Raw genomic sequence first — 22,675 nt, forward strand, 5'->3', positions numbered from 1 at the left:
TTAAGCATTTTTCTTAAGAATCAGAATTAAAACTTGTATCAATTTGTTCGGTTACATGGTAAATATATGGTTTGAATCCAAAGTGAACTTTAACCTCTTAAAGCTTCTTTTGTACACGTCAGGTTTCAGGCTGATGAATTCTTAATGTAATGTCATTCATTTTATTTTAGCTACTGTACTATATTTCACTAACATGCAGTTCAACGCGCGGATACAGTTTGTGTGTGTGTGCGTGTGTCAACTAAAAGCACAGTATTGTTTGTTAATCTAAAGTTTATTGAGGGTTCAAAAAAATAAAAAGGCATTTTCCCTTTTCATCTCAACTTCTCTGGCTCGGTCAAGTTTTCTTCAGAAGCGACTTAAAGGGAGCGTGGAAGTGACAGGATGTGCCGCGAGCTGCTTCTTTGGGAGAGGGGAGTCTCTGTGGTATTAAACTCATCTTACAACACTGAAACATGATATGCCTTCATTTCACTCATATCCACCCAGGTGCCTCCAAGACGTGTGGGGTAAACAAGAGTAATTCTATCTATATGAGACGCTTTCTTTTAATGTAATAAACTCTAAAGCGAGCGGATTCTGCTGCGTCCCTTCATCGTGTCCTGTCCTTGGGATTTATTCTTTGGCTATGTCTTCACCTATTTTCTTTCCGGAAAACGATACATGGATGGAAAAGTAGGTGCAATGTGACTTTGAATTCAGAAAACGTTCCTATGGCGATGATGAAGACGTGTGTTAAGTGCATGTGACGAGTGAGGAAGAGCCGATACCATACTGAGTATCTCCATCAGTGTGACACTGGTCACCAACACTGGGTCAGGACCAAAACAACGTCCAGCCTTTTACTGCAGATTTGTGTTTCAATAACACGCATGAAATTCATTTGTGCGTTCATTTATCAAACAATTGTCAAACGACAGCTTTTCCTCTTCATATTCATATCAAGTGGCACAGAAATGGCAGGAATATTTCCGTCTTTAAAAAGATTAAAGATTTGATTATTCTACAGGATTATATGTCAAATATTCTACACTGCGGCGCATGAGAGGCTGTGAAACTTATGCAGGGTTCACAGCGTGTGGAGCTAATGAGATGCATTCAAAGAACCTGGTAAATCCCATCACTTCAGGGGATCCATGGGGTGTTGAGGCTCAGAGGCTTCAGTAAACGGTCTACTGCAGTAAACTCACATGCAGTCCACTAACTAAACGCCTGCTGCTGCTGATGCTGCTGCTGCTGATGCTGCTGCTGCACCACAAATGTAGTCATTGAAGAAGAAAGTGCAATTGTTGATAAAAACTTTTTAATATAATTCTGAATCGACTATTGATGCCTGCCCCAACTCCACGTATCAAACGTTTGTAAAACAATGAGATATCGGTCAAAAAGAGCAGCTGAGTCATGTTTACATTTGACTCAGTGGGCGTAAACTACGTCGCAATAATTAGGGATGTCCCGATACAACTTTTTCACTTCCGATACGATACCTATATTGATCCGTTACGATATCAGCACGACTCAAACACACTTTAATGACTTATTTTGTAGTGTGGAATGTTAGAATAGTCTTGATTAAGTGATTTTACTTAAACAGAGAATATAATAGTATGAGATAAACTGACCCATTTATTATTAACTAATGGTTACATCCATTTTAACCTTCAACATAAGAATATTAGATTGTTTGCTCATGTGTTCATTTCATACAGTCTATGGTTCATTTCATCAGGAGGAAAGTACCAAGTGCTCACGGGGGTGTTTTCAGAGCAGCCGTGTTTCACAGGTAACAGCGTGTCTTCAGAGAACACCCCCCTAGTTTTCACTGTTTTGGATTAGCCCAACCCACACAGGGTGAGTGAGTCTCCCGCAGGTAAACGCGGAGCCCGGGACCGGGGACCGGGGACCGGCCCCGCGGACGGACTCAGCCCCGTGTGTGGAGGAGCTTCAGGACACATTTAAAACACACACAGCTCTTGTCACGGCTGCTTTTTGGGGAAGAATTAACAAACGGAAGCTGTTGAAAGTCGACAGGTGGCGCTGGTTTATGAAATAATGTTGTTTTAGCAGCAGCTTTAGCAGGATGAGCTAGCATGCTGCTAACGGCTAGCTCGCGCTCGCTGTGCGGCTTCGTCGCCTTTGATTTCAGGTTAAAGAAACATGTTTAACTCTGAATTAGCAGCAGCACACACACACACACACACACACGCTGTTGTTGTGATCACGTGATCTACATGTATCCAACACGCAGAGCCCACGTGATCACAACAGCTGCTGGAGCAGAATGGACTGTTTATATCCGATATATTATTGGTAATATCCAATATAATCTGAGGCTCGTTTATTGGCTGATATTGGACCGATATCTGGACACGAGGACATCAGGGCATCTCTATTTGAAATGATGATGAACGACTGACTAGGACACTGATGGTTCTGATATCGGTATGGTATTGGACTCAAAAAGAAGCGATACAGTGATCTCACCGCGTCGCCCCCTCATCCAACGCTCACGGCTGTGTAAACACCCCTGACCGTGAGAAATGGTGCGTTCCATTTGTAGTCGGCGTTCCTGAACTCGGATTTCCAACTCGGAGCGACTTCACCAACAGATTCCTAGATTCCAAGGTTTGTAAGTAAACACACGTGTGATACAGTTAACTCATCTGCACACGTGTGTGTGTGGGGGGAGGGGGGGGCGGGTGACGTCACTCTGATTTCTTATGTCGATGAAATGGGACGCAGCATTTAATCAGCAGCTCACTGACGTTTCCTTTCCTCACTCCCTTCCTCTTGACAGAGTCATCATCGAACGCCTCGACCCTGACGGACACACGAGGAAAGCTGCTCCTCCCTCCTCAACTTAACTCCGCCTGCGACCGCGGTGAGTTTCACACACATGCAGCCGCGTCACTGACATCATGAAGGTGAATCATTTGTGAATATAGAGTTATTTAAAGAAACTGAGTGTTTATTGTCCCAGTACAGTCTTATTATTGCTTTTCATCCCAACATACATAGAAACTGATTTATTCAGAGTGTGGGGGGGGGGGGGGGGGGGAGGAGCTTATTACATGTACTATTCTTTTGAGTTTTTCCTTTGAAGATTGGATCTATACATAAAGAATATGACTCATTATTACAGTTTATAGTAGTGTCTGGTTAGTGTCTCATCTATATACTTTGGATGTTCATCCATTTAAAGAATATTTCTTAAATGCACGGATCTATCTCATATACTATCATTGTCAAAAACAAAAAGGCCGAGGGGACAAATATATTAAAGATTTCCTCTCCCTAAAAACATGTTGACAGTTTGTAGAAAATAAACAAACCCTCACTCCTGACACTGTATTTACATCCTCGAGTGCTTACGCTCACTTACACGGCGCCGACACTCCCACAAACTCTCTCTTCATGAAACCAGTGCAAACTCGAGCTAACCTTCAGTCGTCAGCACGACAACAGGAAATGATAGGGAATCCTTACGTCTTCAATTTCTACCAAATATATATTTCACCATCAGTGGTCGGTTTGGTTTTTAACAAATCTTAATAAGGTGCTTTACTCTATATTTTAAGTGTTTTAAGAGCCTAATTTCAGGAATCCCTCAACCCGAGTATTTTTGATTCACATTCTGTTTTTTTTTCCGTTTCCCACAAAGAAAAGAAAAAGTACTTTAAAAGTCGTTCAGGGGGCGTTGCTGTCAAAAGGCCAACATTGCTACCTTGTATGCTAAGAAGTAATGACACAAGATTTCATCATATTAATAATAATAATAATGATAAGATTAATAGTAATAAAATAAAAGATTAAGGCAGAACACAAACACTATAAAATACTTAAACGTTCAAAGAGCAGCGTGAATAACTGCCTTGAATTGACGTCAAAAGCTTAGGCCAAAAAAACAACAACAAAAAAAAACTGTGCAATTTCTCCATTCAGAAAAAAGTGCATCGCACGCGTCGCTGCGTCACAGCTGCGTCGCCGCCGTCGCTGCGTCGCTGCTGCGTCGCCGCTGCTGCGTCGCCGCTGCTGCGTCGCTGCTGCTGCGGTCCACGCGTGCGATGCCACTGCTTTACGTAGTCGTTTTCTCTCAGAGACGGGTTTCGTGTCTTCGAAGACACAACGTTGAACCTTTAGCGATTTTTATTTTGGAGACAGAAGCCGAGTTGAATCGAAAACTAAAAAAAAACTCAGTGCATCATATGAATGTGCGGCGTGGGTCTGTGTCTCTGCCCCCCTTCCTCCTCCTCCTGTTCATCATTCAACGGCTTTAATCCCTCGCCCCCTCCTCAGAACTCCCCAGACTGGGGCTCCGGCAGACGCAGAGGGTGTGTAATTTGATTCAGCATGAGTGCTGGTTAAATGGGGCGTTTCCTCTGCTTTCCTGTCAATTACAATTGTCTGATTTCATTCTGAGAGCTCAAAAGCGAGAGGGGGGGGCTCCATAGTGAAGGGACAGCTGCTGGACGTCCCGGTACAGTGGTGAGAGATGAGCGGGGGGGTCAGGGATCTAACCCTAACCCTGCGTACGATCACGTCATCTTTCTTTATTTTCAAAGAACACTCGGCAGGTATCTGCTGCATGTCCTCATCGTTTGTTTTCAGGCCAAATTCAGCGACTGTCTTTCACATGTTGTGCATGTGTGTGTGTTTCGGGACAAAAGAGCCCCCCCCCCCCAGCCCAGCCCAGCAGAAAAGCAGAGGAAAAGAACAAGGGGGTGAATGGGGTAAGAGGAAGGGGGTCCCCACCCAGCTGCATCCAGGCCTCTCTGTGCCTGTAACAGTGGGGCGGGGCTTTTTTGGGGGCTCTCTGCACGTCCTCCCACCCCTCACCCCTCAAAGTCCACACACACACACACACGGTCCGCACCTGGACCGGCCCATTTGCCTAATTATCAAAGAGCAGATCCAGGCCGTGTCTGAGGGCTCGGTGGCCCACGCTGCAACCGGGCCAAGACAATAAGCCCCCCCCCCCTCTGCCCCCCCGGCAAGAGCATTTGCAAACGCCAGCGATCAATCTGTGAAGCAGGAATAAAAGCCACTCCCGAAGAAAGGAGAGAAAGAAAAGAGGCTCGGAGAGACTTCCACTGTGGTGTCACAGCCTCACTGTGCTGTGAAACACCTGCTCCTGTACAGCTTTGCTAATTACAGGGGGAGACGAGAGCAGCAGCAGCAGCAGCAGCAGCAGCAGCAGCAGCAGCAGCAGCAGCAGCCGCCCTCAGAGCTCGCACATAATGCTGTTAGTAATGGGGACGTGAAGTGAGGATTACCGATTTGGGATTGGTGTATATTTACAGTGTCAACTCCTCTGCTGCTGATTTTTCAGTTTTTCCTTCTCGGCTTCTGTCCACGCACTAATTCTCCTCCTTATTTACAGCGCACGCCTCCGAGGAGACGCTTGTTGACTGGAGCTCTCGCTTTTGTCCCTGTATCGTTTGGCGAATGTGGCCGAATGACCACGGAGACAATAGAGCGCGGTTAAGGTGGCTTTGAAACAAGTCCATCGGGGGGAGACAGATGTCGAGAACCAGCCAAGTGGATGAATTCCAAGGCTTTTCGGCCTCACAAATTAAATCAGTGCTTTAAGCCAACCGAGGGACCACATGCTTTTCAAGTGCCACGAGGAGCAGAGACATTACTGACTCTTCTCAACACACTGCAGTGACCAAAGTGTAATCAATGGCTACTTTTCAATAATGATACCAATACATTTCAGCTAATTACTCTAAATAAATCATGTAAAGTCCTACTCTCTTTTGTTTTCGTATTAATGTGGTCTATAAGACTATACCAGGTATAAGAATGAAATAAGGAAGAGTTTGTTTTTGTGTTTTTTTGCTTCGATGCTTTCACATTTTCGTCTTGTTGAAATCGTTGGACCGATTCTATCAAACCACATTCACAGTCCAAGTGAAAATTCACCTTCACATCAAGCTCCTGAAATTTCAAGGTTATGATTGATAATCCCATTTTAGACCAAGATGATTGTAAGGTGCAAAATGATCCGTGTTTGTGTTCTCTCTGTGGGTCAGTATCAGGTGCAGGCCAGGTACCTCAACAATCATCTTTCTTCAGTATAAACCCACTTCATGATAAAATAAAAATTTGAATAATAAAATGTTCACATTACTACCTCTGCCTACCTCTGTGATTCATGGATGAAAGACAGCAGCAGTCAAAAAACTGAAAACGCAGGGTACTATACTTCTCTTATGAACAAAACCTTTATAAAATATATATGCATATTTATATATTTATATATAAATATAAAAGGAAAAACTTAAAAATATTTCTTATACTTTTTAGTAAAGCAAGCAGTGCCTTCTAAAATATCTGCTTGGTTGTTTTTAATTTTCTGAAAAACCAAAATGTGTATTATAATAATAATAATAATAATCATAATCATAATAACAGTAAATAATTATTAAACAAACACTGACAAAAATAACTAATGATAAAAACTGATGTGGTTTTTTTTTTTTTTTTAAGAGAATATTCGGATGGCCTGTGTGACCTGGGTGTGGCACACTGGGCACTCCGGGTGGTTGAGCTCACAGATTCGGATGGCGCACTCCATGCAGAAGAGGTTGTGGCCACAGGGAACCAAGGCAGCCGTCACTTTGCTCTCAAAGCAGGTCATGCAGTCCCGCACGGTGGCCGGCGGTGAGTCCGGCGCTGGAAGACGGCCAGGGAAACCCTCTCCGGCTGAGGTGGGCTCGCTGTGGGCGCGGCGGGCCTGGGCGTGAGCCGAGCCGCTGACGGACACGATGCTGGTGACCGAAGAGTTGTTGTTGCCCACTCCTCCGCAGGACTCGGGTAAACTGGGGGAGAGTCTGGTCAGGGGGAGAGGGAGGCCACCAAAGCTCTTGGAACGCTGCTGGGCGTAGAAGGCCACCTGTTTGGGGTAGTCGGGGTCGCCCCAGCTCTGGGTGCCCTCTGATCCAAAATAAGAGCAAGGCTTGTCTCCAGAGCTGGAGAAGTTGCTCTTGTTGTAGATCCCCCCTCCCTCTCCTCCACCTCCCCCTCCCACCATGGCATCTGAAAAGTTCTGGCGGTAGCTGCTGGTGAGCGGCTTGCGCTGGCCCCCCTGCAGCCCCCACACCTGTTGTAGCCGGCTCTCCAGACCACCGCTGCTGCCCACTGGGCTGCTTCCACCGTTTGGCCCCATGCAGTCGTTCTCGTTGTTGTGGTCATGCAGGCCTCCTGTTCTGAAGGCAATGTGCGCCTCGATCTCCTCTCGTGCGCGCTCAGCGTTGCTCGGTGACCCCGTGATTTCAAAGACGGGGTCGCGGTCTCGACTGGGCGTGACGATGTACGTGCACGTCTGCTGCTGGATGCGTTTAATGGTGGAGCCTTTGGGCCCCACAACCAGCCCCACGACACGGTATGGCACTCTCACCTGGATGGTGGTCTGACCGGGCAGAGGTGTGGGCGGGGAGCCGCTGAAGGACACGCCCAGCTTGTTGCGGGACGCCCGCAGCATGGAGAAGTGCTCTGCAGCAGAGATGATTTCACGACGGGCCAGTGCGACATCCTCCTTCCGGCCGGTGATTAAGAAGACGGGCTCCTCTCCTCGAACTGGGGTTTTGATGTAGGTGTTGGTCTTGGCCCTCAGGGCTTTGATCTTGCAACCTGCGGACACAAACACAAACATCTTAAAACAAACAACTCACTTTTGTCCAGTATTCAGTCTGAAACATCTTTTTAAAACAAGTTTAAAACAAGTTTAACTTCACATGTTGACACAGAACAAGTATCATTCATTCCTCTATCGTCTACTACTTTATCCTCCACATGAGGGCTGCAGGGAGCTGGGGCCAATCCCAGCCGACGCGGGGCGAGAGGCGGGGTTCACCCGGACAGGTTGCCAGTCCATCACAGGGCCAACATACCCAATCACTCTCAAATTCACACCCTACTAAAATTCAGTCCAGAGCGTCCAATTTATCTCTGCGTGTTTTTGGACTCATGGGGAGAACATGCAAACTCCACACAGAAAGGCCCTCGATCGGACCGGGCGGCAAACCGGGCTGCTGTTACGCAGCAGTGTAGATAGATAGATAGATAGATAGATAGATAGATAGATAGATTCATTCTCTACCACCGTGGTTTTGAAATTTAAACAACACTGTGAGGGTCACAGGGGACACAGGGTGAAAATGCAGGGTATAACCAGTGTGCAGTTAACCTCTGCTTGTATGCTTGGAGAGAAACCATGCACACCGAGGGAGGACATACAAACTCCACACAGAAAGGCCCCTCGTCAAACAGCAACTGTCTTGCTGTGAGGCAACAATGCTAGCCACAGCTCCACTATGTGGCCCCCACTTTTGTGTCCAATACTAATCAGTGAGATAACGAGTCAAAAACAAACTGCTCCAACATGCCTCTTCACAGCATGCCTGTGTGTACGGAAGCATTTGTTTCCAATACCCAATATCAGATCGACGTCAGCTCATCGCTGATTGCGTGTATTTATTTATTTGCTCTAAATCCGAGTGGAAAGGTGGTGGGTGGAGAGATGCTCACAACACAGACATGTTTTTATCGAGGTAAAGGTAAGAGCAACAGCAGCTGCAGTATACTGGCAGGACGCTGGTGAGAAATCTCTTTGTAACCTCTCCTTGAACTTTCAGGACCCTACAGTGAGCACGCCTCATTTTTAAGGCAATTCATTGCTCCTCTGTACATCCTCCCTGTTCTTCATCAGTGTGTGAGGGATAATTAAATGCTTTTAAAGCAGAGGCTTCACATGAGAGAGTGCAGGTTAATGTTATTTCATGACAAATTGCCTGACAGTGTAATGGGACACAACGGGGATATAGAGTAAATCAGTAATTATTTAGGGAGGATTGCCAAGTACATTTGAGGTCTTGAAGAGCGTAGCAGGAAAAAGAGAGAGCAGCTCTATTTGTTTTACCCCCCGCGGAGATTGCATCGAGCATCGCACGTGTCAGATACACAGACGGCCTCTAAATCTGTGAGACGTCCACATTTGTTGGACGTACACGTCTCCTCTCAAAGAGAGTGGTACGACTCCTGAGTGGGCAAGGAAGAATCATTAGGCATCTACTCAGTGCACTAATGTGGGCTTGTGTGACCAGACTCCAGGTGCCGCATTACCTAACGGAAGATCACAGCAGCAGGTATCAAAAGGTTTAAAGAAGCCTTGAGTTGATGAAGAATTCCCCTCTAATGCTACTAAATAAGGCCACTTTATTCTCAGGGACCAGCAGCACCGACGGAAGGATGATGAAACTCTAAACTGAAGGCGTGTTAGCGCTCGTGCCCAAAATCACTGCCTGATATGAGGCGTGTTCATGTCACAGGGGATCAAAGACCACATTCTGTTTTTTCACCTACGTCACATGGTTTTAATTAATCCAAACGTACGTCTCTATGAAAGAATAATCTGTAAACAAAATAGACCACGATTAATTAACCACAACTAGAAAGTAAGGTCACTGGAGACAAGTTTATTTTTGTCTGTTACACTTTTAGTGATAAAAAGAAAACTGCTCAGCTCCAGATACAGGAGCGTCCTCTGGAATCAAAGCCTTTGACTCCAACGAGGGAAACAATCATTCCCAGCCCTTTTTTTTCATGACGGGATCCTCAGACAGGCGCTGAGCGGAAGGGGCGTGTATGTCGTGCCTTCTTCTAATGAAGGGCCTGAATCCAAAGCAGCTCATCTCAAATCGCCCAAAATCACACTTGTGTCGGTTGGATGTGCTGTCCGGCTGTCTTTGGTTACCTCATTCAAATTCAAAACTTACACTTGGAGTACAGAACAAGAGCAGCGACCGGAGACAAGGAGGCACAAACTAAATCCACATGACCAGAGTCTCAACAAAAGAAGCCATGTCGACTCCTCTGAAGCCCCCGCGACATTATTCAAGACCTGTTTGTTTTTGCTTCAAGATAAATTAGGTTTTCGCAAATGGTCCCTCACTCGCCCTGCACTCTTTGTGCTTCTCTCTCTTTCTGAGCCCCTGCTGACAAGCAACCATGTGGTATTAAGAGTGTGCAGTGAAGTGGGGCTCATGGGCAAGGGCATTACAAAAGGTCAGGCATGTGCCCGGGGCCCCAAACTGCAAGAGGGGGGCCCTAAACACAGCCTTTAACTGCAAATATTTTCCTGGAGACGTCTGGAGAGGCAAAGGTGTGACGACTGAAACGTCCACATAAAAGTTGCTCTGATGGATTTACACAACGTCTCCTGCCAACACACTTTGGACAAATGTGTGTCCTGCATTTGTCGTATGTGAACTTTCGCGCTCATGTCCTCGAATGGCTTTCATTCACAGAGCATTGTTGAGGACTCCCTTTAGCTATAATGCTAACAACACCCAGTCCTATGTACAAATGTGTGCTTTCTATTGTAGGGTGGCAGGGGAGTTGGTCTAATGTGATGTAGGGCCCTCTAAGACACATTAGCCTGGGGCCTCCAAACACCCTTGAAAGGCCTCTGCTCATTAGAATCCCCTTGTGTCAATTTCCAAGGCGTGACTCCCATTCAGGTTGGCTTTTAATTGGCTGTTTAGCTGCGTCCAATCAGAGGACAAGACAAGACAACACGCAAGACAACAAAAGGGCAAAAACCAAGAGCCCGTATACATGAACCTTCCTTTTTTCATTCGGTCACTGGCATCATCTGCTAATACAGCTAATAGCTTTTTTTATGCTTTTAACTCCTACAACCAAATGAAGGGAGGGTACATTTAAAACTATTTGTTTCTGATCACAACTTCATGTTAAGTGAGTTCTATTTTTGCAACAGTGAAAACAATGTTTCAAGCAGATTATTTTTACAATGACGGAAAAAAGATCATCCAAACAAAAGCTAGTGCAAATATGCAGAAACAGTTTTTTTATATATATATATATATATATACAAAAGGATTCCCATCTCCTGGTTCCATTTCTCGCTGAGTCACCAGCATAGGAGGCATTTATGTAGAGTCAGTGTGTTACATATCGTACACAGCATTCGGTGCAGTGCTCAAGGCTCAACACAAAAAGTATCAGAACATCTCTTACTGTTCACTATATTTGGAGTAGTATCAGTGCTTTAGCATGCTGTCAGCGAGCCCTTTAAAAGTGCTGCTCGGCCTCAGTGTAACAACACTTCCACACATAAGAAAGCACTGTCAGTGTTACAATGCAGTTAGAATGTTCACAACAGACTGTGTTCATCGTGTGTACTAGTTCACGTCCAAACACACAGTCTACTGTATGTAACGCAACATAGGTGGGGTGCATTTTTCATTTGCACAAATAAACTTAGAATAACAACAATAGTAATAGTAATAATAATAATAATAATAATGATAAATAACTTTTTAAAATAAAAGTTTTTTCTTCACTTGGGGAGGTGAAAGAGTTGCTGTGTTAATAAGAGGTAAATGCAAATGAGTGCAATGGAAACAGATTGAGTAAATAAATGATGTTTTGAAACCACTTGACAGAGAGATCACTCCAGTTTCGGCATTTTACTACACTGGGAAAATGTGATGGAGGAAATGGTGGAGGAATGAGTGGACCAATAAAGAAATTGTCACAATAACGGACAGAAAAACCAATGAAACACAACTCTATTTATACTATTTACTATATATATACTATACTAATACTATTTATGCCATCAAGTCTCAACTACTTATCCATCTGCAACGTTCCAATTACATTGAAACTCGGAAGTCAGAACTGGGAGTGACGTCACCCCCGAGTCCCCCACGTTCCACTTACCATGGTCAATAATAGTAGCGCTCTCTGCGCTAAATCTCTTTAATTTTAAATTAAACAAATTTACTGTGAAACAAATATGATAAGAAGCAGTGTGTGTGTGGTGGCAGCCATCTTGACATCCAGTGTTGGGGTTGGTCAGGAGTTTGGGGGGGGGGGGGGGGGGCGTTCCCCATGACCTCGGAAACGCACCATTCCTCTGTGACCTGGACTTTGAGTTCTGTGTTCTCTGACATTCATCTAACAGCAAAGCTGATTTCATTGTCTTTTGACCAAATTCAGTAAAAAACAAATGCAATACATTAGAATGAAAACCAGACTCCAGAGTTTGCATCAGTAACAGAAAATAAATAAAAGCCCTATTTAAAGAAAAAAACAACAAAACCTGAAGCTGCAACTCAACTGTGATAACACGCCCCTCCCCTCCCCTCACCCCCCAGATTTCACACCTTTGTTTGACAGCTGCTCTTATTCAAGTCCAGCTTCTTTGTTTGATAATTAATCAAAAATAAAAATAAAACAACTGGAACATTTTCTACAAATAAACTGAACTTTCCAACTCTATTAGTAGAGAGAGAGAGAAACGAGGGGACCGCGCTCCTCCATTGTCCAACTGTGTCAGTGGGGCAGTGCGCAACATAAACACAAACAGCAAATCTCTCTCTTTTTACTATTATTATTATTATTTCCTCGTGTTATTTTCTACAGCCCACGATCACAAGTGAACACATTCCTCTCCTCTCCAGCAGCACGTTGCCTCTTTTTTTTCTTCTTTTTTTCAAACAGTCTGGCGCGTCTCAGACGACAAAGGAAGCAAGTGCTGCTCCTGTGTGTGTGTGTGTGTGTGTGTGCGCGCGCGCTGACATTGATGGCGTGGATGTGGAATAATTCGCCCAGGAGGGAGGAGGTGGAGGAGGAGGAGGGGGTGTCCTCGTGTGTCTATGCACATTCACTCGAAAGCAAGAATTAAACATAATGTAAATAAAAAAAATATTCTTTTTTTTTAAAGAATGAGCAAAAAGCAGCAGACAGACTTGTTTAAGTGGAACGTTCGTACACACGAGAACTTGCAGCAAAAAAGTGGGAGGCTGATGCCTCGAGGGGAGTATATTTACACACACACACACACACACACACACACACACACACACCACTCCCTTTCTTTGTCAAATAACATCAGGTAACAATAAGAGAAGAAGAAGAAGAGGAGGAGGAGGAGGAGGGCGAGGATGAGAGGATGAGAGGAGAGTGCAGCCTAAGTTAGTCCAGGAATGAGGTGTTTAGGTCTTTACCTTGTCTGCCCACTATCTCGGCCACATGTTCAGAGCTGGGCACTGGGACACATTCAGTTATGTTGCAGCCTCGTCCTTTGCTCTCACTTGAGGAGCTCTCGTACAGGGCGCACAACTTGCTCTTCCCCTGCAGTAGAGCCGTGTCCCCGCCGCCGCTGTTGCTGTGGTTGTGGAGCTGCTGCTGCTGCTGCTGCTGCTGCTGGTGGTGGTTGTGGTTGTTGTTGTTGTTACTCCGGTCCTGTACTCCTGTTGTCGGGGCTCCGCCGCCGCCGCCGCCGCCGTCCTCGCCTTCCCCGAGACCCAGCAGAGACAGCTGGCCCAGCGCGACCCTGAGGGCACGGGAGTCGTCCTCGTCCTCGTCGGGCGGCACCAGGAGACCTTCGCTTCCGAACCCGGAGGCGGCCAGATCCCCGCCGAAGCCCCCGTTTTTCTCCATGATCCCTGCTAGAACCAGCAGGCTAGGCATGGCTAACAAAAGAGTGTGTGAGACAAAGACAGAGGAAAGAGAGTGGAGAAACAGCACCCGTGCCGCCTCCTCCTCCTCACTCCCTCCTCCTTCCTATCCCCCCTTTGCGCTAGTCCCGCCCATAGACCTGCCCCCCCCTCCCCTCTCTCTCTATCCGCCAGACTCGGTGTACAGTAGAGTCACAGTCTCTCCGAGCTGCTGGAAAACAGGGTTGCCAGGTCTGCACGACAGAACCATCCCGAAAGGAACAGAACCGATCCTGGACCTTGTGGTTGTTGTTGGTCACTGTTGCTGTTCACTGACCACGTCACAGTTATGTTCTTGTTGTCAACGATCTGGGCTTAGCTGTCCGTCAGTTCTCTTATCAAGACTGTTTTCATGACTTATGATGTAAATACAGAGGAATTTAGTTTAATTTCAGGCCATTTTAAAGCACACAGGGCTAACTATCAAGGGACCGTCCACACAGGAACCACGTTTAGGGGACAAATGTCAAAATGCCGGCCTCGCGTTTCCATGTAGACAGTGAATGGGCTACTTTAGGAAAAGATGATGTCATACTCCCTCGTCTCGTTCATTGTCTTGTGTTTGGAGATTGTTTTACAGAGTCAGTGAATCAGTGTGAAAAGATGCTGGATCCCTAGAACATGTGCTGTCTTTAGAGATTTCACACAACGGGGTGAAAAATAATTAGTTATAATTATTTTTTAGTGGATGTCTCACTCTTGTGGTGCAGCCCCATGTTTCTTTTCTTTATAATTATTTCACGTCCAGCCTCAGTAATGGGGCGATAAACAAAGTCCTGCACACACACCACACATCATAATAACACTCAATCACAGGAAGTGATTGGGTTTATGTCAAGACAGACAGAGGCAACAGCACATTGTGCTAGTAAAGTGAGACAACTGCCAACAGGTTGGAGTATGACTGTAACCTCAAAGATGCACCCATGAAAAAGTTTCTATCGCTTAATAAACCCCTCCCCCCAACTTCTCTTTGCAACGTTCCGAGTTCCGATGTAAATGGAACACAGCATGAATGAAAATTCTCTATTGTCATGTAACATTACTACATTATTACTACATTATTACAACATTATTACTACATTATTACTACATTATTACAACATTATTACACCATTATCACACCATTATTACTACATTATGACAACATTATTCCCAGTAACGACGGCCTGTTTTGGTGTGGACAGCCACTTCTAACATTAAATAACATGAACATTTTAACATTGTTTGTGTTCATGAAAACACAAAAATCCAAGTGAATTCACTGCAGCTACTTTTCAAAGAACATACACGGTCAACTCAACACTGCAAATGTAGCACAATTCCCACGGACCTGGCAACCCGGCTGGTAAACGGGACACAAGGCCGTCTGCACGATAGATGGGGCTGTGCGATGTGTTGCTCCACCCAGTCTGGTTTACACGGCTCCCCCCACCTCCTCCACCTCCTCCTCCTCGCCGAGACAAAACGAGCCGCCCTCCGCTTCTACCATTCCGTCTCAGGTTCCCGAGCCCGTGGCATCTCCCATCTTCCCCCTCCCCTCTCCTCCCCTCTCCTCCTCCTCCTCCTCTTCCTCCCGTCACCAACTGACAGAAGGGAAGAAAGAAAGAAAGAAAGACAAAGCAGCTCCGCGCGCGCGCGCGCTCTTCTTCCTGCACGTTATTGCTGTAGAACATGGTTTTGTTGTTGTTTGTTTTTGATAAATAACTTATGTAAGAACGCGCCTCGTGCACGTGAACAGCGTGGAGAGGTGGAAGTGCGGGCGCGCACATGGTCTTAGGAGAAGGAAGTGCTGCATTATGGGACGTGAAAAAGCTCCAGCGTCGGCTCCCGCGTGTTCAACCTGGAGCTGAGATGTGGGAGTTAGTGATGTGGGGGGGGCGGGGGTAAGGTGGGTGTGCGCGAGGGTGCCGCGCTTTGCAGCAGGTCACCGCGTTGTTGTTTGAGGCGCCGTTGCGCATGAGGACGTTATGGAGGGAGAGAGAGAGAGAGAGAGAGAGAGAGAGGGCGTCTGGGGGTGAGATGCACGAGGAGAAGAGAGAGGAGAGGAAGGGAGTTGTCAGACAGTGGTCGCAAACCATGTGCAGCGAGGGAAACATCAGAGCTGCACGTTTCCCGGTGAAAATGAAGAGCGAGACACACACACACACACAGAGAGAGAGAGAGAGAGACACACACACAGAGAGAGAGAGAGGTTTTGCAGCAGCCCGGTGAACAAAGAACCACGAGCACAGACTCCCCAAGATGTCCTCGAGAGAAGCCACGCCTGACAGCATGGCCGTGGAATAACACAAAGACTCCCAACTGCAGTTTTATTATTATCATCATCATCATCATTACTATTATTATTATTATTATTATTATTATTATAATAATAATAATAATGATGATGATAATGATCCCCCTTCCTTTAGATTTTCTGGGCTCATTTTACAAAGTATCTGCAACTTAAAAGTCAACAAATAAAAAAAAATGAACAAACAAAAAAACAGTCAAATGTCTTTGATCGATCACTGATCGTATTTCATCATATTATAGTTTGTCATAAACGAAGCTTTTAATGTCCATGTTTCAGCTTCAGCTGCTCATACAGTGTACAGTATGTATGATGGGATGTACAGTGTGAGTGTGTGTTGCGTAATGTTACCTGAGTAACTGGGGGGTTGTTTACTCACCGTCCACGTCATTAATGTCACCACACACACACACACACACGTGTGTGTGTTGTTTTCCACACATTCTTAACTGTAACACCAGGAAAACACACTTTGTTCTTCTCTTTGTCATCAGCACAAAACACACACACACACATGTACAATGAAACAATGTCATTATCACAAAATCATTGTTGTGAAGACGGAGCAGGTGTATCTGCATGAATAATTATGGTCTAGACGCGCTCTCTGGGTGCCGACCAGGGAGGGGTTCGTTCCCCAAGGGTGTGTTGTGGATCAGGCTCTCAGTACGAGGCCGGGATTAAACCCCCCCACCCCCCGCACACTCTGCACCCAGTAACGTGGACACATAACAGCAGCGAGAGGAGGACAGAGTCTGACCCCAATCCTGCCTCCACCCAGTGGAGCACACACCGGATTGGGTGACGGGCACGGCCGGTGGTTGTGGACGAGAACCACACGAGGTCCAGACTCTGCCAGTATGAACAAGAGGTCGTCTGGCTCCATTAAAATGGGTCCACTGGGAGTCCAGCAGGCCCAATCAATGAAAAGCATGGATCTGGGATCGTGTTCCCCCCCCCCGTCTCCCCCCCCCCCCACACACACACACACACACACCCATCACACCACCCGCTCTGCCTGGAGTTGAGAGTTTTGGTGGAGCCTTGTCGGAGGCCTAATTGTCGGGGATGCTGCTCTGCCACATGACCTTGTGACCTTGTGACCCCTGAGCTTGTGCGTGTGTGGCTGTGAATGGAGACTCCTGTGGCTGTGGGCTACACTTGTGTGTGTGTGTGTGTGTGTGTGTGTGTGTTAGCTGCGGGACGCTGGTGCAGCTCACAGTGCTGAGGTCATGTTACTTAGCCATAAAAAACTCAATGATCTTGACCATCTGTTCATCACAGTAGTGCTGCTTTTCTCTTTTTTCTTCCTCCTCGATGAAAGGCTGACTGGTATCTTTGGGGAGATGCTGGTTTTTTTCTGTGTGCGCTGCTTTGTCCGAGAGGCCGCGCGCATATTGCTTTCACCTATATGGACAGTATCTGTCTTTCAAAGAGGCTTAATAGGCTGGAAGGACACGTCTGAGGACCTCCTAAAGGACGTCCACGGCCAGATGTCCTTTTCAGGACATCTCTGGTGCCCCGCTGTCCCGTGAATGAGGCTCCTGCGAGCACAAAGGGACGTGTTGGCTAAGCACCACGTGCTGATGCCACAATGAGCGGGCTCTCGGGGATGATGTAAGACCTCATGCAAATGATACCACAAGAACAAGAGCCGCCGCGAAGTCCATCAGCTCAACAGATGAAGCGGCTCGTGTGCAGAACTCACTCTGTGTCTGCAGGTTTTCTGATGGTCTGTTTGTGTGTTTGTGTGTTTGTGTTTGTGTTTGTTTGTGCTCTTTCAGGATGAAACTGAAATCTTTAAAATATTACATTTAAATATTAAAATTTAAATCAAGAAAACATAGAGAAAAGAGAGTTGAAGAGGCAGACACAATTTAAACAAACATAACCATACTTAAAGGGATAGTTTTTTTATTAAGTCTGGTTGTAAAAGCCTCACTGTACAGGTGCACAAGAAAAAAAACTTAAGTAAAACCTGTCTGCTTACAATATATTATAATGATAATACGTTCATAATATGTTCATCTATTTATTTCACCATGAGAAGGTGTGGTCCGACACACATGAGGTCCCTGGTTTGGTAACTTTGCATCACTGAGGTAAATCTGAACACATTTGAAGTCACTGATGGAGGCAGCAGAGCATCAACACCTCCATCTTTGTGCACGATCACGTCGTACACACAAAGTTATTTACCTTTTAACCACAATCACCAAGGATTAGAGGTGAAACACATACAGAGCGAAGATGTTTCGTGTCAAACTGATGCAGAGATTACATCAATCATCAATTATTTCAAACTAATCCAGAATTCAATCAGGAGTCAATTCTTCTTCACTTTTAGATGAACTGAGGATGTGTGTGACCCACAGGTGTGTGAGTGAAAGACTGAAGTCTCATCTCAAAGGTGAAAAGAAGAAAAACACTCTTTTATGTTATTATTATTATCATCATCATTATTATTATTATAATTATTATCATTATCATCATTATTATTATTAGTATTATTATTGTTGTTTTATTGACTCATCATTTCATTCTATTTATAATGTGGATGTTAAATGCTTTTCTCGACTTGACCACTCAACTCTGCTTTACACTACAGTTTAGCCATTCACTCATTCACTCATTCACTCACACATTGATACAGCGCTTATTTCACTATCACTCATATTCACACACCGTCAGGAGCAACTCGGGGTCAAGTGTCTTGCCCAAGGACACGTCGGCATGTAGACTAGCAGAGCCGGGAATTGAACCCACACGACCTTTCAGATGAAAGACGATTCACTCACTCACTCACTCACCGTCCGTCTATTATTACTTTATTATATTAAAGCTGTGGATAAACTGTAAAATGTCAATGACATCATCATTCCCATCAGCACAATATCACATTGGAGAAGGTTTGACTTCAGAATGGAGACATGTGCTTCATAAACGAACACACACACACACACACACACACACACACACACACACACACAACTAATAATGAAATAAATCAATACACACTTTATTTATTTCATTTATTTATAGAGATATTTGATATTTTATCTTTAGACATGGACACACACCTGCTGCACACATGCACACAGGGATGCTGTGATTGGGAGAGCTGCTGTCAGCTGGGAATATGAGTCAGGTGGAATGACTTCACTGCTTTTTACGGGCATTAGGTCATCTCTCTCTCTCTCTCTCTCTCTCTCTCTCTCACTCACGTTCCCCATTTTTCCAACCCCCCACTGTTCTCTCTCCCTCTCTCGCTCTCTCCCTCGCTCTGTGTCTAATCACATTGATGCTGTAGAGCGGGTGACACGCCTAGTGATGAGTAAGGATCACCTCACCACTTGATTCCCGTATGGTTCTGTTGGTGATGATCTCACACACATCACATCAGAGTCCTGCTCACTCTGCCTTTTATTCTTGGCATTCTTTTCTGGTTTCATTGAATGCATCACAGGCAAATATGAAACATGTCAAATATTACATTTACTGTACACTGTTCAGGACTCTTTGTTTAGTCAATGCAATAACAAGGATGACGTCACAGGATCAGTATCCCACTAAACCACTAACTGGGTCACACATGAATGAAGACATGTTGTTGTGTCGTGTGTGTGTGTGTGTCTGTGTGTGTGTGTGTCCTGCACACGGGACACACACACACACACACACAATGACTCTTCTTCAGACTGTTGACCTTAAATACCCACAATGACATTCAGGTTAACACTACATAATAATTATAGACACCTCATTCAAAAGGTTGGACATTTAAAATATTATTTTATTTATTTATTTATTTTTAAAAAGGCTGATGCAGATTAAAGGATTTCAGAATCAGAATCAGATTTATTAGTTAATTCCTTGTATGTGAACACATACAAGGAATTTGACTCTGGTTTTATCCTTAAATAATGAGTTTACATTCAACGTAAAACATGAACATACATTAACATAAAATAACAGACATTCAACTGGAAAGAACAAGGACGACAAAGAACAATAATTTAAAAAGAGTGGTATAAAAAAATGAATAAATAAGGTGTCCAGAGGTCCGGTCTATTTTTAAATATATATATTTAAGTATATACATATATATATACATATATATATATATATATACATATATATGTACATTAAATTATTTACAGAGAGACACGATGAGAATATAAAGTGCAAAATAGTGAATAAGGGTTATATAATATCATTTTGGGCTGACATGATGAACTCAGATCTCGTACTGTATATTTTTAACGTGGTAACAATGTTAAGTGTAAAGTGTAAAGACAAACGTGATGTCGGGGTCCTTCACTGTAGTCACAGCAGTGTTCACAACAGTCTCTGAATATAATGCTGCTGCTGCTGCTGCTGATGATGCTGATGATGCTGCTGCTGCTGATGCTGCTGCTGCTGATGATGATGCTGCTGTAATCTCTCTTTCACTCCGTCATCACTTCTGCAACATTCATAAAAGCAGTCAGACGTTTGTTTCAGTCGCTCTTGATTCATGAAAGTGTCCCGGCGTTCACAATGAATATTTCATCACTTGTTGTTCTGTCTGATCGTGCATCATTTTTACTGCTAATTATTTCAAAGACCCCCTCAAGCTATGGCTCCTTCAGGAACCACACTTTGAGATAAACACTGCAAAAATAGATTTTCAAAAAAAGAATAATTTCTGTGAAACAAGCTAAAACAATGTTTTCTGCTTGGTGCATTAAGAATGAACTGTAGTAAATAAAGATGTAAAATTCACAAATCACAAATTGATGTGTGTGCAAATATATCAATTTCTAAGGTGTAACTCCTTAAAGTCAATGTAATCAAGTAAAGAAAGACTTATTTTAAGTGAAAAAAACAACATGACTGAATTTCTCTACTTGTGATAAGGACAAGTTTATTAAATTCTGTCCAGTTTTGTCAATCTTTGGCCAGTTTCCTCTTCTTTTAAGTCACATTACATCTGAAAGTGGCTGCATACTTTGCTTACCCCCTCTGCAGAGACTTTGTCTTAAAACTTTTAAAAAGAAAATTGAAATCAATTTATTTGACTTTATTTGGCCTGTTTCTACAATGCAAACATACACAACAGAAAGCCAAACTCTCAACAAGGAAAGCATTTTGTTTCCAAACATCTACGTGTACATCTTTGTTGTTTGGATCATGTCAGTGTCACAGATGTCAAACTGCCCTGACGCTGCGAGGATCAGTGCCAGCACAACAGGCCCAGCATGCAGCTGGCCTCGCACATCCTCGCACATGCTCACAGATCACGGTGCCTTCAAGTGACCTGCACTCCTCCTCCATCATTTATGATGAAGATTACCAATGTAAACAAACCATTTAGGTCATGTAAAATTCATCTTCAGCTCTTACATCATGATAAGCTTATACCCACTGTGTCAAAACGACACAAAGAGTCAGCAGCAGCAGCGGCAGCAGCACACTTCACTTGTTTTTAATTTGTGTTTTTGTTTGTATTTGGAATGGTTTTGGGATCACGGGGAATTAAAGTGTCTGTGTGGTTCTTTGCGGGCCATCTGTACTGTTTGATAGCAGCAGTCGTGCTGCTAGAGTTGCCTTAAGGAATAGTTGTATGACGCTCCCTGGCTGCCTGTTTAATTAAATGATCAATTCACATGAAACATAGCTTAAGTCAGTGATTCAATCACTGCCAAAGTGGGGTCCTTGGAGTCCCAGGGGCCCCCACTGGGCCCCACATGGCGTCCTGAAAGAAATGAATTACCCCATTTATTTCAAACTGTTGACAGAAAACAGTTGAAGGCGTGAAGTTACAACAGCAAAGAAAACACACAGTTAGAATCCTGGAAGCAAAAAAGTGATAGTTCAGGTTTTTAAGCATGTGTTTCTGAAACTTTCAGTATTGCAGCGGTCAGCAGCTGGTGGCCCACGGGTCAACACTTGATGATTTCAAAACTCTGTTGTTTTTTTAAATGTTATTTCAAATATTTGCAGAATCCATGAAAAATTATGAATTGAGTCAAAGAGCAGTTTTTCAGACACTACCAACAGTCTGTGGCACTTTTTAAAACCAACACATCTCTTAAATCAACCATTTTGTACAATATTGATTCGGTTAGATTAGAAGACAAAGGGTTACTAGACAAGAAATGAAGAAATTATGGTCTGTATTCAATTGGCCCTAAGCCTATTTGACTTGGTGTATGTATATATATATATGTATATATATATATACACATATATATATATATATACGTATATACTTGCTCTCTGTTACACCAACTGCCCTCCTGTGCTCCTTCTCTGTGGTCTTCCTGCCCCAGTCCTTCAGAAAATCAGTGTTTTTGGTTCACTGGGACACAGGAGCTCGTCATTTGTGTGTTATTTTCATGTGCTGTAATTTTATTTGAAGTTTTTAATGTAGATAAGATTAGACTTTGTTGATCCCACACTGAAAGAATGTACTTGTTACAGTAGCGGAAGGGTCAGAGGTCGAGGGTTAGGGTTAGTACTAAAATTGTATCACACAATAACAATAACAATACACATGTGATGGACAAAAGGACGTAACAAAAATATTAAGTTAAACCCTCTATTGCACATATTTAACTGTCACACGTGTTACATTTCAAATGTCTTGTTAACATTTTAAAATAGTTAACTTCCATTTTATTTTTATTTGTATTTTTCTTCCCGAAACAAAACAAAAACAGAAAAACACCACCACCCAGTTACCAAAGTACACCGCCAGGTGGCGCCTCCAGGCTGTGGCGTAATTAGCAGACACCGGCTCCAATCAGCAGCATTGATTTGCAGCTGCTCCTGGTTCGGCTCGTCTCGGCTCGGCTCGGCTCGG

The 22,675-nt window shown here is 44.3% G+C and overlaps 1 protein-coding gene and 1 long non-coding RNA gene across 2 annotated transcripts; one reads left to right on the plus strand and one right to left on the minus strand.

The window, feature by feature from the left end:
• The first annotated feature begins 1,811 nt into the window (after window positions 1-1,811).
• Window positions 1,812-22,661, plus strand: LOC131471149 (uncharacterized). Its single transcript, XR_009241977.1, has 3 exons — window positions 1,812-2,625; window positions 2,798-2,881; window positions 22,533-22,661. It is a non-coding gene; the product is annotated as an uncharacterized LOC131471149 (long non-coding RNA).
• mex3a (mex-3 RNA binding family member A) lies at window positions 6,441-13,531 on the minus strand. The gene is made up of 2 exons (XM_058647511.1): window positions 13,041-13,531; window positions 6,441-7,635 (listed from the first exon to the last, which is right to left on the minus strand). The coding sequence occupies exons 1-2, from the start codon at window positions 13,504-13,506 to the stop codon at window positions 6,488-6,490; spliced, it is 1,614 nt and encodes a 537-aa protein (XP_058503494.1). The 5' UTR covers window positions 13,507-13,531; the 3' UTR covers window positions 6,441-6,487.
• Window positions 22,662-22,675: the final 14 nt, after the last annotated feature.

Source organism: Solea solea, chromosome 13, assembly GCF_958295425.1.
Source record: "Solea solea chromosome 13, fSolSol10.1, whole genome shotgun sequence".
NCBI classification, from domain to species: domain Eukaryota; kingdom Metazoa; phylum Chordata; class Actinopteri; order Pleuronectiformes; family Soleidae; genus Solea; species Solea solea.